Source organism: Myotis lucifugus, unplaced genomic scaffold (genome assembly GCF_000147115.1).
Source record: "Myotis lucifugus unplaced genomic scaffold, Myoluc2.0 scaffold_99, whole genome shotgun sequence".
Taxonomy (NCBI): Eukaryota; Metazoa; Chordata; class Mammalia; order Chiroptera; family Vespertilionidae; genus Myotis; species Myotis lucifugus.
This window is the reverse complement of record NW_005871147.1, coordinates 2,149,997-2,165,276: the sequence shown is the minus strand read 5'-3', so window position 1 is coordinate 2,165,276 and position 15,280 is coordinate 2,149,997. Positions and strand designations below refer to the sequence as shown.

Below are 15,280 nucleotides of genomic sequence, written 5' to 3'. Positions count from 1 at the left end.
CCCCAGTAGGGTGTGTGCAGGAGGCAGCTAATCGATGGATGTTTCTCTCTCATTGATGTTTCTAACTCTCTATCCCTCTCCCTTCCTCTCTGTAAAAAATCAATAAAATATATTAAAAAAAAAAAAAGAAACAAGGACTTAGAATTAGTCATGTAAAAATACTACCAACATACACTAACACTGAAAGGTATAACAACATTATGTTATTCACTACTCAGAGTGCTTTAAATAGTACCACCTCATTCTTGACAATAGCATAAGAAATGGCAATTCAATATTGCCACTTTATCGAGAAAGGCTTTTTTTATGTTGGTATGAAAGGAATAAAAACACTGATGGATTGTTCAAACTTGTTAACTGCCTTCAAGTAAGCAACATTTTCCATAATGTGCTCTAGAAAACAAAATACTATTAGATGTTCTATGTGAAAAGAAATCAGTTAAGTATGAATGAATATAAAAAGCACAGAGAAATCTTGCAGTAAAGAAAGCTGGTTAACATTTTTTAAAGGTTCATATTTAAATAAATTTCAAGAAACTGAGTTAAATATTTTCCCATGTAATGCTAATTTACATACTGTGAAATCTTTCTGGGAATTTTTATCACTGCTAATTAGCCCTGCTGTCTTATTAACATATCTATAGTCCAACATTTTATATAACATGTCTCCTTCTCACACCCAAACATAGTTACTAGTAGCAAATACCACCATTATAATGATACTTGGGAATTCCTCAAAGAAGATATATTTGTATGATTGAAACTACTGTGCATATTAAATGTGGGATGTGAGAGATAGGAATATATTCTTATATCCAAATGAATGTTACATATGTTGACATGAACACACACTGAAGTGTCTCACACTAAGCTTTTCCTGAAGCAAAAGGATAGCAATTTGCTTCCAGGTTAGTGGTTCTAACCGCCCAGCACAAATTCTGGATTCCATTTAAAATACTAAACAAAGATATAATACCTCCACGTTATAAAAGTAAGTTTATGCATATCACACAATGTCTGCTCTTATTCTATTCCTACAAGCATTAACGATACAGATATTTTGGGGCAGCCTATGTTTATAACTTGCTAACGTGGTATTTAAGACAATTAAAGCAAAAGTATGTTAACTGAAGTTAATATACCTTATCTTCTTTTAACCATTTCTCCAAAAGCTGTTTCCGTCCTTGCTGAAGTACAGGCCTACACAGTTCTAAGGATTCATATTTGTTTAGCTGGCCTTGGTCCAAAAGTATGCCAAAATATTGAAGTAGAGGAGAAGTTTGACCTGGCTGGGCTGGGACACTCTGGAATCGACGGATAGTGTCTGGAGTACGGAGGATTCCCTTTAAGAAAGAGAAATGGTAAAGACTCTGTTTAAAGGAGATCCAACATCACACCAAGAACTCCATGGGTCTCTTAAGTCAATCATAAAAGCATGATTCCACCTACTAAGACCAAATTTCAAATCTTCAATATGTTAAGTAATAAAGATTCAGTCAACATTTGTTCACACCCCTGGCCAGGTGTAATAAGGTTATTCAGAATCAGAAACATACCAACCTAATTACAATGCCAATGTGTATCAGAAAGTAGTTACAGCTAGCTATTATTCCAGGTTCATATTAAGTGCAAATTTCCTAATAGTGATCAGGATATAAGGTGTTAATTCATTCAACATAATACAAAGGTGATGAGAATAAATTCAGCTCAATTTCAGACAACTCTTTTTACCATAAATGTAATAGGATCTGTTCAATCCTTCAACTTTGGGAAATAAAATCAGTACTACCAGACCGTGTGCCCTGTGGACCCATCTCTTGTTTCAACAATGTTTGAACAGAACAGACCCATGGACACCCCTTCTTCCAGCCCCAACCACGCTCTAACCTCTTTTCCAGCTGCAACCTTTGGAACCATCTTCTCAGCCATCCTCTGCCTCCAGGACCAGCCAACACCTTTTTTTGAGCTTAGCTCCTTATTGTTGATAAACCATGAGCTCCAAGATTTGTCAAAATTGTTCCACAGAGATGGAAGCCACTGTCAATCGCCTGGTTAACCTTCATTTGCGAGCCTCCCACACCTACCTCTCTTCTGGGCTTCTATTTCAAATGTGAAGATGTGGCTCTGGAAGGCATGGGCCACTTTTTCCATGAGTTGGCTGAGAAGTGGAGGGCACCAAGTGTCTCTTGAAGATGCAAAGCCAGCAGAGTGCCCATGCCTTCTTCCAGGACACGTAAGAGATGTCACAGGATGAGTGTGGTAAAACCATAGTCCTGGAGAAGAACCTGAACCAGGCCCTACTGGATCTGCATGCCCTGGATTCGGCCCATACAGACACCCATGTCTTGGTGACTTCTTATAGAGCCACTTCCTAGATGAGGAGGTGAAATTCATCAAGATGGATGACCACCTGACTAACCTCTGCAAGCTGGCTGGTCCCTAAACTGAGCCAAGTTCACCTTCTAGCGTGACTAGGAGCCTCTGCAGCCCAGTGGCCTCTGAGAGACCACTGGCATCCCTGTGGTGTCAGGGCTTCTGCCTGAGCCTCTCCCTGCAGCTCTAGGCAGCTTTTTAACCACCCTGAAAGCCCTCTCCCACGCTGTGGACCAAATGGAAACAAAGCTTTATACAGGGGGAAAAATTGGTAACTATCACTGATAAGGTCAAACAGTATTACAACTAAGTAACTAAACATCATTACATCTACATAAATCATAGATTGCTAGATCTACTTATCTTTCTAACATTCTTAGTTTTAAAAAGCTAACCAAAACTAGAGAACAGAAAAAAAATTAACCAAATCTAAAGGCACCAACAAGGAACTCAATCTACCACAGAAAGAATGCAACCTAGAGAAGACTAGTTTCTCCGTGGAGAGCTGGCTCCATTTCTAACAGTAGTAGAAATAAAGCATATGAACATTAATCCAATCATGGCAACTTCATTTTCATGGCTATTTACCTTGGGTGCATTAGCAGCCACCTTTGCTGCCTCTGAGTAATTTCCCTGGGCAAAAAGAGCATTAAATTTCCGGGCAAAGAGTTCTTCAGCACCAGCTAAGTTGTTACGTACAGCCATTCTCAGAGCCAAATCAGGATTTTGTAGGACATTGGTGATATAAGGAATTATGTTTTCTTCTTCCACACATACTGATAGAACCTGCAATTTAAAGATTAATGAATAGTTGCAATGTGTTCATTTGGATATCAATGATACTAAATTTGCTTAGAGCTGATTACTACTGAGTCACAAAGGTATTAAAATTGTGACAGCTGCCTTTTTGTGTGTCATAAAAATATAAAATTAAATGAAAAGAAAAAAAGAGGCCATAAATGAGAAAACTGGGGTGCCTAAAATATGGCCATTCTGTAATATAAACAGCTCCCTATTTCATACTGTCCAACCTCTAATTGCTTTGCTACCATCCATTTAAATGAGCTCTGTAAAACAATTCACTATGATTTATAGATTCTTGAGGAACGCAATCTTGAAAACCCACAGAACGTGACTGAAGAAGCTACAAAATCTAAAGCTTGCCTGGAAGAAGTTTAAGGTATATTCCTTTTAACTGTAGGATTTTTTTCAATAAGAATTTTTCAGTAATTTTCTTTAACTACATTTACATTCCCACAGGCCAGACTATATATTCAGTGAGGGGAAAGAATCCCTAAATCCTACTGTATAATACAAGGTATACAACAAGTGCTTAATAAAGGTAATAATGTCATCTTGATGGCTTTTGATTTTCAACCAATAGAAATCACACACTCATTCCTTTAGGGCAGTGATTTTCAACTGGTGTGCCACAAGAATTTTTTAAACATGCAATGCCTGACTATTTAGTAAGGGGCACCAACCTCTTTCCCTTAGATTGTCAAATAAAAAAAAGACAACAGCCAACACAACACTAGCCATCTGGTGTGGATGAATCAAAACTATACTTTGTTGTTGTTAGATTGGGACAGAAAATTGTAGGGGAAGGGGAGAGAAACAATTAAGTTCCCAGAATCAAAGTTATAAATATCAAATATATTAGTAAAATTATTCAAGATACTTTAGTTTAAGCATTATCTTAAAAACATCAGCACAGCAGTGGAAAGAAAAAGATCTCTGGCTTATCAACTTCATGATTATTAAATTGTCATTAACCTAGTTCACCAAAAGGCAAGTCATTCTTGATATTTTCCAGGAGACACACATGCAACTGAATAAATGAAAGCTACTGAATTTTTAAAGTCACTTTTGTGCCAGACAAGGACTGGTGTAGAAATACGATTAAACAAAGAAAAGCCCCTTTCCTAATGAAGAACAGTGACTAACACAGTTAAGCAAGCAATTGTAATTCATTGTGGTAAGTGCTATGAGGAGGGCTACATAAGTTGTAGGGACATAAAGCAGTTGTAGAGTTGAGGTAGGGGATGGACAAGTAGGGACAGAGTATTTGCCTCTTCGTATACACCCCATTTCTTGGAAATTAACAGAACAAAGGAGAAAAAACCCTACTAATTAACTTCCTCTGCTTACTACCTAGGAAAAATACTAATTTGGAGGAAAACTAAGTCAAAACCAATAATAGTATTGCTTTCGAAGTTCTAATAATTTTTTAGAGAATAGGATACTCCTGGGGTAGAATATTTTAATTACATTAAAATACTAAAAAAAATACAGAAAAGGGACCACTTGTTAATGGTATGAAAAGGTTTGCCAATCATGACAGACTCAGATCAGCAGATATTTTCCCCATCTAACTAGATAACTTGCCAGGTACCCCATAATAGCTATTGTAACATATCACCTTCCTACATTAAATATTTAGTAATAGTTAGGAATAGTGATGTAGGAAAAATTCTTTTCCTTGTAGTTAATGATTTATCTTAGAAGTCATAGAAAGAAAACTCCTATAAAAAGTATACAGTCTGTCAAATGTGGCCCTAATAGTTTCTTTGAAAAAGAGTCACTTCTTTTGACAATAAAGACACAATCCTAGGTGGCTATATGCCAGCTTTTCTCTTTGAGACAGGATTAAAGAAAGAGACTTTGTATCCTATGCTTCGTATTTTTAGGTATATATTATTTTCGGACATCTAAAGTTACCATTTACTTAAAAAAATGTTAACAGCAATAAGTATTATTTTGTAGCTTAATTTAAGTCGCAAGGTTTCCTTACTTGTCCCTTTCTGTTTACTCCAATTATTCCAGCTGTGGCTTCATGTGGTGCAGTAACAAAGATTGTTTCTCCACTGATTCTATTCATGTAGATGCACGTACCGGTCTCAAGGTCATACAGGTGGATATAACCATACTTAGTAATCAAGAATACTACATCATGCTTTTCACTGATCTGTATAAAGAAAATCAACACTTAAGTAAAATAATGAATCCACAAACAGAAAATTTAGACCAATTCCATTTTAGAGATGGTGAAATTCTAGAACTCTGACAAGAGATTTACATTACAAATTAAAAGCTAATATTAATGGTTTCCTCATTCTTACAGAACATTTAAATATGGCACAAATAAGGGTCTTACATAAAACAAAAGAATATGAATAAGATGTCTAAGATAAAAAAAAAGAAAACAGCTGAAACCGGTTTGGCTCAGTGGATAGAGTGTCAGCCTGCAGACTGAAGGGTCCCAGGTTCAATTCCCGTCAGGGGCATGTGCCTGGGTTGCGGGCACATCCCCAGTGGGAGATGTGCAGGAGGCACCTGATTGGTGTTTCTCTCTCATTGATGTTTCTGACTCTCTGTCTCTCTCCCTTCCTCTCTGTAAAAAATCAATAAAATATATTAAAAAAAAAAAAGAAGAAAACAATTTTGAATGATTTAAGATAACCCAGTTTACATATTAGAGCAGCGTGGGCAAACTAAGGCCCACGGGCCGGATCCGGCCCGTTTGAAATGAATAAAACTAAAAAAGAAAAAGACTGTACCCTTTTATGTAATGATGTTTACTTTGAATTTATATTAGTTCACACAAACACTCCATCCATGCTTTTGTTCCGGCCCTCCGGTCCAGTTTAAGAACCCATTGTGGCCCTCGAGTCAAAAAGTTTGCCTACCCCTGTATTAGAGTATTACTTTATCAAGTTTCTCTAATAAACTTTATTTTAAAATAAAAATTACTCTTTTAAGCTCCACTTAAATCATATTGACTGATTAATAATAGTTTTTGAATTAATTTTGTTAAGAGGAGAGATTTCAAAGGTCCCTTTGCTTTGTTTAAAATACCTGCATTGCAACAGGAAAGTCATTTTGTGCTTCTGGAGGAAAGAAAACATCCACAGCCTTCTTTGGAAAGGGCTGGTTCCCTGTAGGTGGGGTGCCAACTTCAATGATATGTAACTGTTCAAAAGAAAATAAAACTTATAGAAACTTAGATCCTTTAGTAGTTATCATAGTAGCTTTATTTGTTGCTCTAAAATGGAAACAATCAAAATGTCCTCCAATAGGTTTAATATTCACCATTAATATTTCCATGGTAGGTTAATAGTAATAAAAAGAACTCTCATGGACATTATGCTGAGTGGGGTGGAAAGCCAATCTCAAAAGGTCACATACTATATGATTCTACTTATACAGTATCTTGAGTGACAAAATTATAGAAATGTAAAACAATTTAATGGTTGTCAAGGGTTAGAGATGGTAAGGGAGTGGGAGTACCTATAAAGAAGTAGCATGAGGGAAATCCTTGAGGTAACAGAATAGTATGTATCTTGTGACACAGAATTATAAAATTATACTAATGTTAATTTATTGTTTCTTTATATACTATATGTATAGCATGTAAGACATAACTGTTGAGGGAAACTAGGTAAAGAACACTTGTACTGTATTTAGTTTCCTATGAATGTGTATTATTTCAAGATAAAAACTTTAAAGTCAGTTGAATAGCTGAAACAATCACACCACAATCTATCTTAAATTAATAGCATAAAATGGTAATACATAACCCACAAAGGTGCTTTCTCATGGTTTTCTATTATCACTTAGCATTTGGGTCCCCAAATAGAGACCTAACTGTTAAATTCTTTTCTGCCTGTACATCTACTCTAACACAGAAGGAAAGTATGCGCATAAGCTGAGTGAGTGGTCACGCTAATCACATAGACCTCAAAACCTGGATGAAAACATTTTGGTTTAAAATGTTTGATTATCATAATTTAAGCAATCGCTATCTTAATGTTTTCAAATAGTTACCATGGAAAAATATGAAGACTTTAGGGAGTCTAGTCTGGCAGTGAGGGCTGCAGTGCTGTGTCATCCAACACTGCAGTTAGAGTAGCAGCCGAGTTCTCAGGGTTCTGTGGCAGGGCTTTTGGCTGCAGCTCTGGCGACTGCCCATTTTCCCTGATTCCTCATCTTCCAAGCTTGGTCCTAAACATTCCAAGCTATTGTAAACTATCCATAATCCTTTCAGTAAATTTTCTATGCTCGAATCAACCAGATCTGTTTCTACTGTCTGCAACTAAGAATCATAACAAAGTACTTCAATTTGTCCAGGTGATCCCAATGTAGAGCCAAGATTAACAAGCTCTGACTTAGGGCAGTGTTACTCAAATTGTAGGCCACATTCTACCTAGTCACGTAGAATATTTAAAATGCAGAGTATAAGCTCCCTCTATTGAATCAGACTCCTCAGATATAAGGTGCTCAAATGTATACGTTAGCAACCCTAATGAATCTTATGCACAGTAGGCTGAAAATCAGAGAAGGCCTTGATAAAGGCAATCAAAATAAAAGTCCTACAGCTGATACAAAAAAGCTGTTAAAGAACATTATTTATTTTAGACAAGTATCACTAGAAGCAGAATTTAAACAGTCATCACAAATCTGAATGTTAGCAGCAAATTAACAAGGAAGAAGACTATTTTGAAATTAGATGACTAATTAGTAGCATAAAGACAAAGAAATTCTAAAATAATTTCTAAAGCCAAAACTTACCTTCCCTCCAGCTTGACCCCGTACTGCAAAACAAAATAACGTTGATTCTTCTGCATTTCCTTCCATCTTAAATTGTGCGAAGCTAGCTGCATGTCCTTCAATGGGCTGAGACACTTTCCTATCTACAGAATACAACTGCATAGCTCCCACCACACGATTTTGCTACAACAGATCAAAGAGAATAAAGTTTGGGGACCCAATGAACCAATAACCCAGATTCATCAACTAGTGAAAATAATTAGAATTGCTTTATCACCTTTAAAAGGATTTACAATTCTTTTTTAGTCTCTCAATGTAGATTTGATACCTTTTCACTTAAAATTTAGCTCCAAAGATTACCTTATTAACGCTTAACATGAATGTTTAAAATGTGGCCCATATACGACCATCTATTTATGCTATCTTAAAAAAATACATGTGTAGGAGTACTCATTCTGCAGTAAATGTCCATAATAAATTCCAAATCATTCATACAGGAACTCAGTATGTCCACTTAACCTGCAAGTAAGACCTAAAAACACTTGGAAGGAGTACATACTCTGAAATTATGTCAGTATAAAGGCATTAAGCCAGCTCTCTCTATTTCTTAAAAAAGAAAAAAGGTCTTCCAAATAAGTCAGATATTACATAACTGAGCATAGAAGACCTAACTTCAAAATAAACTGCATTCTGGGCATATTAGTTCTCTAGACCTTTCTTTATTAAACACTAGAAAAAAAGTGTTACCTGTGCAGATATGCCAGTCAGAAGTAACCACTTTTGCTTTGCATCTGTACGATAATTGATAATCTGGCAACCTGCAAGGCTAGAATGGCGATCAAACATTTTCACTGGCTGAGACTCTCCTTCCATACTCCAATGGTAAACTGCATTATCCGTAACAAGAGCAACCGTATTCAAAGAGATCCATTTCCAAAAGGTGACATCATCAGTCATGGTATGGGCCTTCATTTTACTTTTCATTTCAATGTTAAATATCTGAAGAGTTTTCCCAGCTGAAACAAAAATTAAGCATTATGAATCACTAAAGAAAGCCACACTCAGGATAAATTAATATCTAGCTAGACTAGCTCTGTAACAAGATCTATAACTTCCAAACAAATGGTTCTGTCAGGAGACTATTCAGTAACCAACTACAGAAGTCAAGTTGATAGAGCAGCAACCATTGAAAAGATAGCTGAGACTGGGCAAACCATCTACATTTGAAGCGAAAACTATATTACCTCTATTAAAGACATTTTAAACAGATAGCATAAAATTCTATAGAATTCTAAACCCCAATTAAAAATGAGTCTAAAGAACAGCTTGCTTAACAATGGTGGAAAACAAGGTTGAAATCTTATTATTTATAATTAAGAATGTTTACACATTAACTACATTAGTTGTAGGTACAAAGAACAAAGCAAATCTGACACAAACACATGGAAAAAAATGACTACTTTTTAAAAGGCAGTCATCCCCTATTCAACTAAATCTTGTGGAAACTGCTTTTTTGAAAGAGGACCTACTTCAACTCTGCCTTGCACCACGAGAACATAAGGGAAATGCATGCTACATTTAATTGGTGTAAGATACAAAGGAAAAGGTAGTAGAGATGCTAGAGGAAAGGAGAGGGAGACAAAGGAGGACAGTTTCAGATGCTGTTAATATACTGCAGATAGGAACAAAGTTCAAGCTCCATCTAATGAAGACAGCAAACATTTAGTAAAAGAATGAAATTTGACTGTGTTAAGCGGTCACTGAATCAGATGCAAAGACTGGTATTTATAATTTGAATTCCATCACGATCCAAAAAGTGATTTGGTTTAAATTAATAGAGGTCAAAGCCCACAGATATCACTAGGCTATCTAATCCAGATTAGTCCTTAGAGACTAAGGAAAACTCCATTCCTGAGCCACAGAGAATCTGGATCCTAAAGAACAAAAATTATGGGAGTATGGGGGTGGGGGGGAGAGGAGATGGGACAAGACACAAAACATATGGCTTTGTACCATGACCCTTCTTACCACATGTGTAAGAACTTCTTCCATAAAACACAATATATAAAACACAACCAGACTTGAACAATTGTGAGAGTTATAGTCCTGTTTATAAAAAGAAACCAAGATTTAAAACTGGCTTCAAAAGTAAGTACCGTAAGGCCTCAATAGGTTCTGTGACTTTAAGGAAAACAGCAAATAAGGAAACCAATTTTACCACAGGCTAACTGATTTTGAGATAAATTCCTATGGCATCTCATCAATCTTACAACCAAATGACGTTATTCAAGGACCTGCTGTATTTGGAAATTACTTTCCTTTGCTGCCTTCCCCAACCCCTAGTTAGACTTTTATTCTTTTTTTACATAAAAGCGGTTGGAGTACAGTACATGTTATATAAGAGATTTGGGGAGAAGGGAAAGGGATGACAGTTTAACTCTATAGTGTACACATATGGGCACAAATCTATAATGCTATTATTGTACAATGCTCTGGAAATATTTTCAACTTATTCTTTTTATAAGACAGGACAATAACTAATACAATCTAATTTAAGATAACTCACCATCTGCACACATAAGAAAGCATTAAGAAATGTGATAAGATAACAACAACATTAAAAATAGAAAAGAATGTTGAGAAAATTTAAATGATGGCCTTTTAATAAAAGTGTGAGAGCTATTAAGCAGTTGAATTTAAATTCTTTAAGGAGGCTGAAGGGAAATTAATATATATTAAAGGATAATATGTATTGTTTAATAGAAGCAAAAAGCTCACTATTGAAAAACATGTGGGCCTAGGTGAAAGCTGGATAGATAATCTTTCCTTGGGGTGAGATCAACTCTAATCTTAGACATGGAATGGTGACATCTGTTTGAATATGCTCCGCCCTCTCCCTCCCCTCATTTAATCTCCAACAAGTATTACTACTAAATACGAAGTTTAAATCATGTAAAAAGAAGTCTGTTTAAAAACTTCAGCACTTTTAACAACTCATCCAGAAATTACTAGGATTTTGAGCTAAAAAGAACTGGAAAACTACCCAACCCAATCCTCTCACTTTACAAATGAATAAAAAGTAGACTTTCTGCATATTTCTATGTCTTATCCAAAGTCAGCCTGCTAGAGATGGGGTTGGAAGCAGTGCTTGTACACCATTTAGGTAACACACTATTTAGCACTGAATGGCTCTATCTATAGACTTAGGTCTCCAATCATTAGCTATGTGATTTTTAAATTTTTAATTGCATTTATTGGGATGACAGCTATGTGATTTTGAGCAAGGTCTGTTTCCTTACATAAAGATAACTGTATTTATGCCATAAGATTAAAGTAATCTTTATAAAAGTTACATATATGCTCCAAAGACATAAAATACCTGGTATAATATTACTAGAAACTGGAACTCTTCCTACTATACCAAGAAGAAAAACAAGCAAAGAATAAGCAGTTAAATGCCTTTTTCAGTCATCCAGTTTGTCACCAAGTCCTCTCAGAAACTTCTGTTTTAAAAGAGTCAATTACATTCTCACTTTATAGCTCAAAGGAAAAAAATTAATATAGGCTCCCAACCCATATGAGTTTCTTTAAACTCTATTTAGACTAACAGATTGTTCTGTTCCCTGTGATGACAACTAAAAAGTTAGTCTGAATAAACTCTAACACCCGTGATTTCAAAGCTTTAATACCCACCTATATATAGACACACTTGTAAATTCAAGCCATTTTTAAAACTTGATAACTTAAGTACAAGACAAGTATAAAAAGGGCACAGCAAGAACAGCAAATTTATAATCATAACAAAGTTCTGCAATGCTTAAGTGCTAATATTAGCAAAATATGTGGTGTTATTCTTTTTAAAGCAATCTTATCACACTGTAGGCATAAATTTTAAATTTATTTATTTTTTCCCAAGATCTATGCTGAACAGAAAGACATTTTATAGAAACATGCCAAGTAAAAGCCATGACAATAGTTAAACTCAAATTCAGTAAAAGCTTTAACTTTGTAGCTTTATTTAACCAAATCAAAATACTAAAAGAGCTCCTAATTATTGTATTTGAATAAATTATACATAGGAAGAGTTTTAAGAAAAAGAAACCCACAATCTTTTATACCTTTCAATGCAATTACTTTGCTAGCTGGATTCATGATGGCGCTGTCTGCTGAAATTGGTCTTCGAATTGGATTACTTGGGTCATTCATATCAATGATTACCACTTGAGCTTGCTCTCCTACTTTCTCTCTAATGCAGATGAATTTGTCTGACTCCATAGTCAGGGTACTAAAGCCAATGTTTGCTGGGTTTATACCCAGGTTCTGGAGCTAGAGGAGAAACAAACAAACATTAATAAACCATGTTACAAAGTGAATTAGACAGACTTGACATTATTGTATTATCGTCACTACAAATCCTCATTTAACCAGTAATGCTTTAAGGTCAACAGTGAAAATCCATTACACTATTCAAGTGAGGCAATTGATAGCCAAATAATGGACTGACCATCTGTCCTTCCAACAAATATGGCATTCGATTGTTTTGCTATAACCTTATAGTTATAACTAGAGATGTATAACCTGTGATTATAACTAAGAGGCAGAATAAGGAAAGAATTATATCTAGCTAGCCTTTATGGTTCAAGAACTTTGCAGTCATCAATGTTTCTCAGTTTAAGATCTTTGAACTGTCCTCTCTTTCTCCCTTTAACAGTTAGTAATTACTTGTTCACTTTTCATTAAACTTCAAAATCTGAAAATTAAGTCACAGAATGAAAAGAATGAAATTTAAAATTTTACAGTTTTTGATCTAAGGGAACTTAGATTAACAAAAGCAGACAGACAAGTAAACAAAGTTACAGTATTTTGCAAAAAGTGCCAAAACAAGTGTAAGAGGGACCTTGTCAAAGACCCACCGCTAAGGGAATGTGTTCAAAGGGAGAACGCTGGACAGAAGAACATATGCTAAAACCAAGCGATGTGAAAGTATGATCTGCTATGGGAACTACAAAGTACTTCTGTAACACTGGGAGTATAGACTATGAACATGGTAATAAGTTAAGGCTATAAAGATAAGCAAGGGCCAGACTGATAAGCTAACTGTACCCCACTAAGAACCCTGAATTTATTTTTTAGGCAAAGGAAGCTACTTAAGGATTTTAACAAGGAAAATAATGGAATCAGATCTGCTGTGTGTACTCAGAAGATATTCAAGTATTTGCTAAACAAATATAGAGGATCTAAGGATGGTAGGTCTTTAAAATCCAATTAAGCGTATAAAAACAAAAGGCACCTATTAGAAGGAGAGCTCTACCAGAGTGGGTCATTAATACTCAGGGTGTCTAAAAGTATTAGAACAGATTAAGTCCCACTAAAAGGCTGCCTGAAGACTTTATTAGCCTTAGCCAGACTAGTCTCTCCCCCACTCCCCACCCCCAATAGATAATTCACAGGGAACAAAATACAAACAAAACAAAAAAAATCACAGGGGGGAAAAATCAAGTCTTTCTTCTTCCATTGCCCCCCAGATGCCAATTTCCCTTCCCAGAGACCACCGCTGTCACTACGCTCTCTGGATTGGCTAAGCCAAGTTAACTGTATTCCATCTAAATTCTTTTGTCAAATTCTTCTGCTATAATGCTTAATTATAACCAGACTGGGATCTGAATAAGATACAACCTAAGACTAAGAGACTGCATTTTACTTTCACTCCCCTCCTATACCTCAGTGACTGCAGGCACAACCAATCTGAACACCAGGGCAAGGAGTCAAGCAATTGTCTAACTATTAATTACAAGCATGGTAACAAAGTAGAAGATTAACTAGCTTTACAAGCTCAAGTATATGCTGCCATGCATGGCAAGTATACAAGCTGTGAGATATATAACTTATAATGACTTTGGTTACAATAAAACTTTATGAGTTATTAATTTTCATTTTTTTCTTGAGTCTAGCTTTAGTGACCTTTAGTTTAAAAAACTAATGGAGGAAGATAAACCATTAAGTAATATCCCGATATATACAAAGGGACTGTGTGGGTGTCTGTCTCGTTTTAGGAGAGGTGTATACATCTAATTTTCTAAGTAGAGCACCCTCAATAGTTTCCTTCTCAATAACTGGAGAAAACATTCCAGTAGTTCATAAACCTCCTATAAATACGTATGTAAAAGCAACATGTTATATTCTAAACTACTCTGTAAAATAAGAATTCTGTGTTTTTGTCACTACCTAAGGCAATTTTGAGCTTCAATTGTCACAGCTGAAGCCCTAGTGTTTCAGAACAAGTAAAATAGTGCCCTGAATTACAGACTCTGGGTCAAACCACAAATAAATTCAGAGGATTTATAAGAGTTTCTGAACCTGCAGCTATTTTCAGAGAATACAATAATGACATCCAAATACGGCCACATTTTATCTTCTCAATTGGCAAAATGTTGCTCTTGCTGATCTTTGAGATACTCTATTTTGAGATGTGCTTGGAAGTTTCTATGATAAAAACTGTTTTTAACTTCAAAGAACTTTTATTTTGCTGGTACAAAATAAGAAGAATATGAAGTCAATAAATTTAGGTTAAAAAAGTGATTACTTATTTTTAATAGTTATTACATGTATACAGCAAATTATTCAAACTGTTCAAAAGGGTATATACTATGAAAAGTCACCCATTCCATGTTTCTAGTAGTACCTCCCCCTCCCAGCAATTAGATACTTTTCCATCCATGAGATAACCTATGCATATTTCCATCCTCCCTTAAAAACAAACAAAAACACTAATGGGACATGCACGAAAGTATACAATTTATCAATTCCTCCTTTGTTAAAGAAAACCACCCAAACATTGTAACTCATTTGGTTTCCAGACTAGATTTTGACACTGGCCTACAAGTGGCACAACTTTAGAACTGAACACTTATGCCGAGTTTAGATTCCAAAAAGCAAGTAACAGATTTATTGTTAATCAATCAACCCAAAACTCTAAAGTGCCCTAAGAGTTACAGGTTATAAATGATATGAAAGTATTTCCTTTTCCCTCTTTCCCTCCCCCCAATTTAGATGAACATGCCTGGGGATAAAAGAAAGACACTAACTGCAGTCTTAGTTGTTAGTGAGAAATATCATTTCAGATTCCCCATAATTTGGACAACAAAGAAGGTTCTTCATTCAAGACAATTACTGTCTAAATGTATAACTTTGATTATAAAATGCAAGCGCCATACAGAATTAACTGGTTCTGTGGATTGCATCAGAGCTAAAATGTCTAGGTTAGATCCCAGTTTTGCCACTTAAATAGGGCATAGGCAAATCAGTTATCTCTGTATATATTTCCTCACCTGAAACATCTGAAGTGATAGTAGCTATC

The 15,280-nt window shown here is 35.5% G+C and overlaps 1 protein-coding gene across 3 annotated transcripts in view; it reads right to left on the bottom strand.

The window, feature by feature from the left end:
- The window catches only part of CLTC (clathrin heavy chain), a 65,264-nt gene that overhangs the window by 34,998 nt on the left and 14,986 nt on the right, over positions 1 to 15,280 (bottom strand). For all 3 annotated transcript variants that reach the window (XM_006092220.3, XM_023756809.1, XM_023756810.1), the window contains exons 2-8: positions 12,042 to 12,249; positions 8,671 to 8,939; positions 7,945 to 8,106; positions 6,232 to 6,345; positions 5,168 to 5,341; positions 2,962 to 3,159; positions 1,143 to 1,343 (exon numbers count right to left, since the gene is read on the bottom strand). In XM_006092220.3, coding sequence (XP_006092282.1) covers positions 1,143 to 1,343; positions 2,962 to 3,159; positions 5,168 to 5,341; positions 6,232 to 6,345; positions 7,945 to 8,106; positions 8,671 to 8,939; positions 12,042 to 12,249 — 1,326 coding nt within the window. The remainder of the gene's footprint in view (positions 1 to 1,142; positions 1,344 to 2,961; positions 3,160 to 5,167; positions 5,342 to 6,231; positions 6,346 to 7,944; positions 8,107 to 8,670; positions 8,940 to 12,041; positions 12,250 to 15,280) is intronic.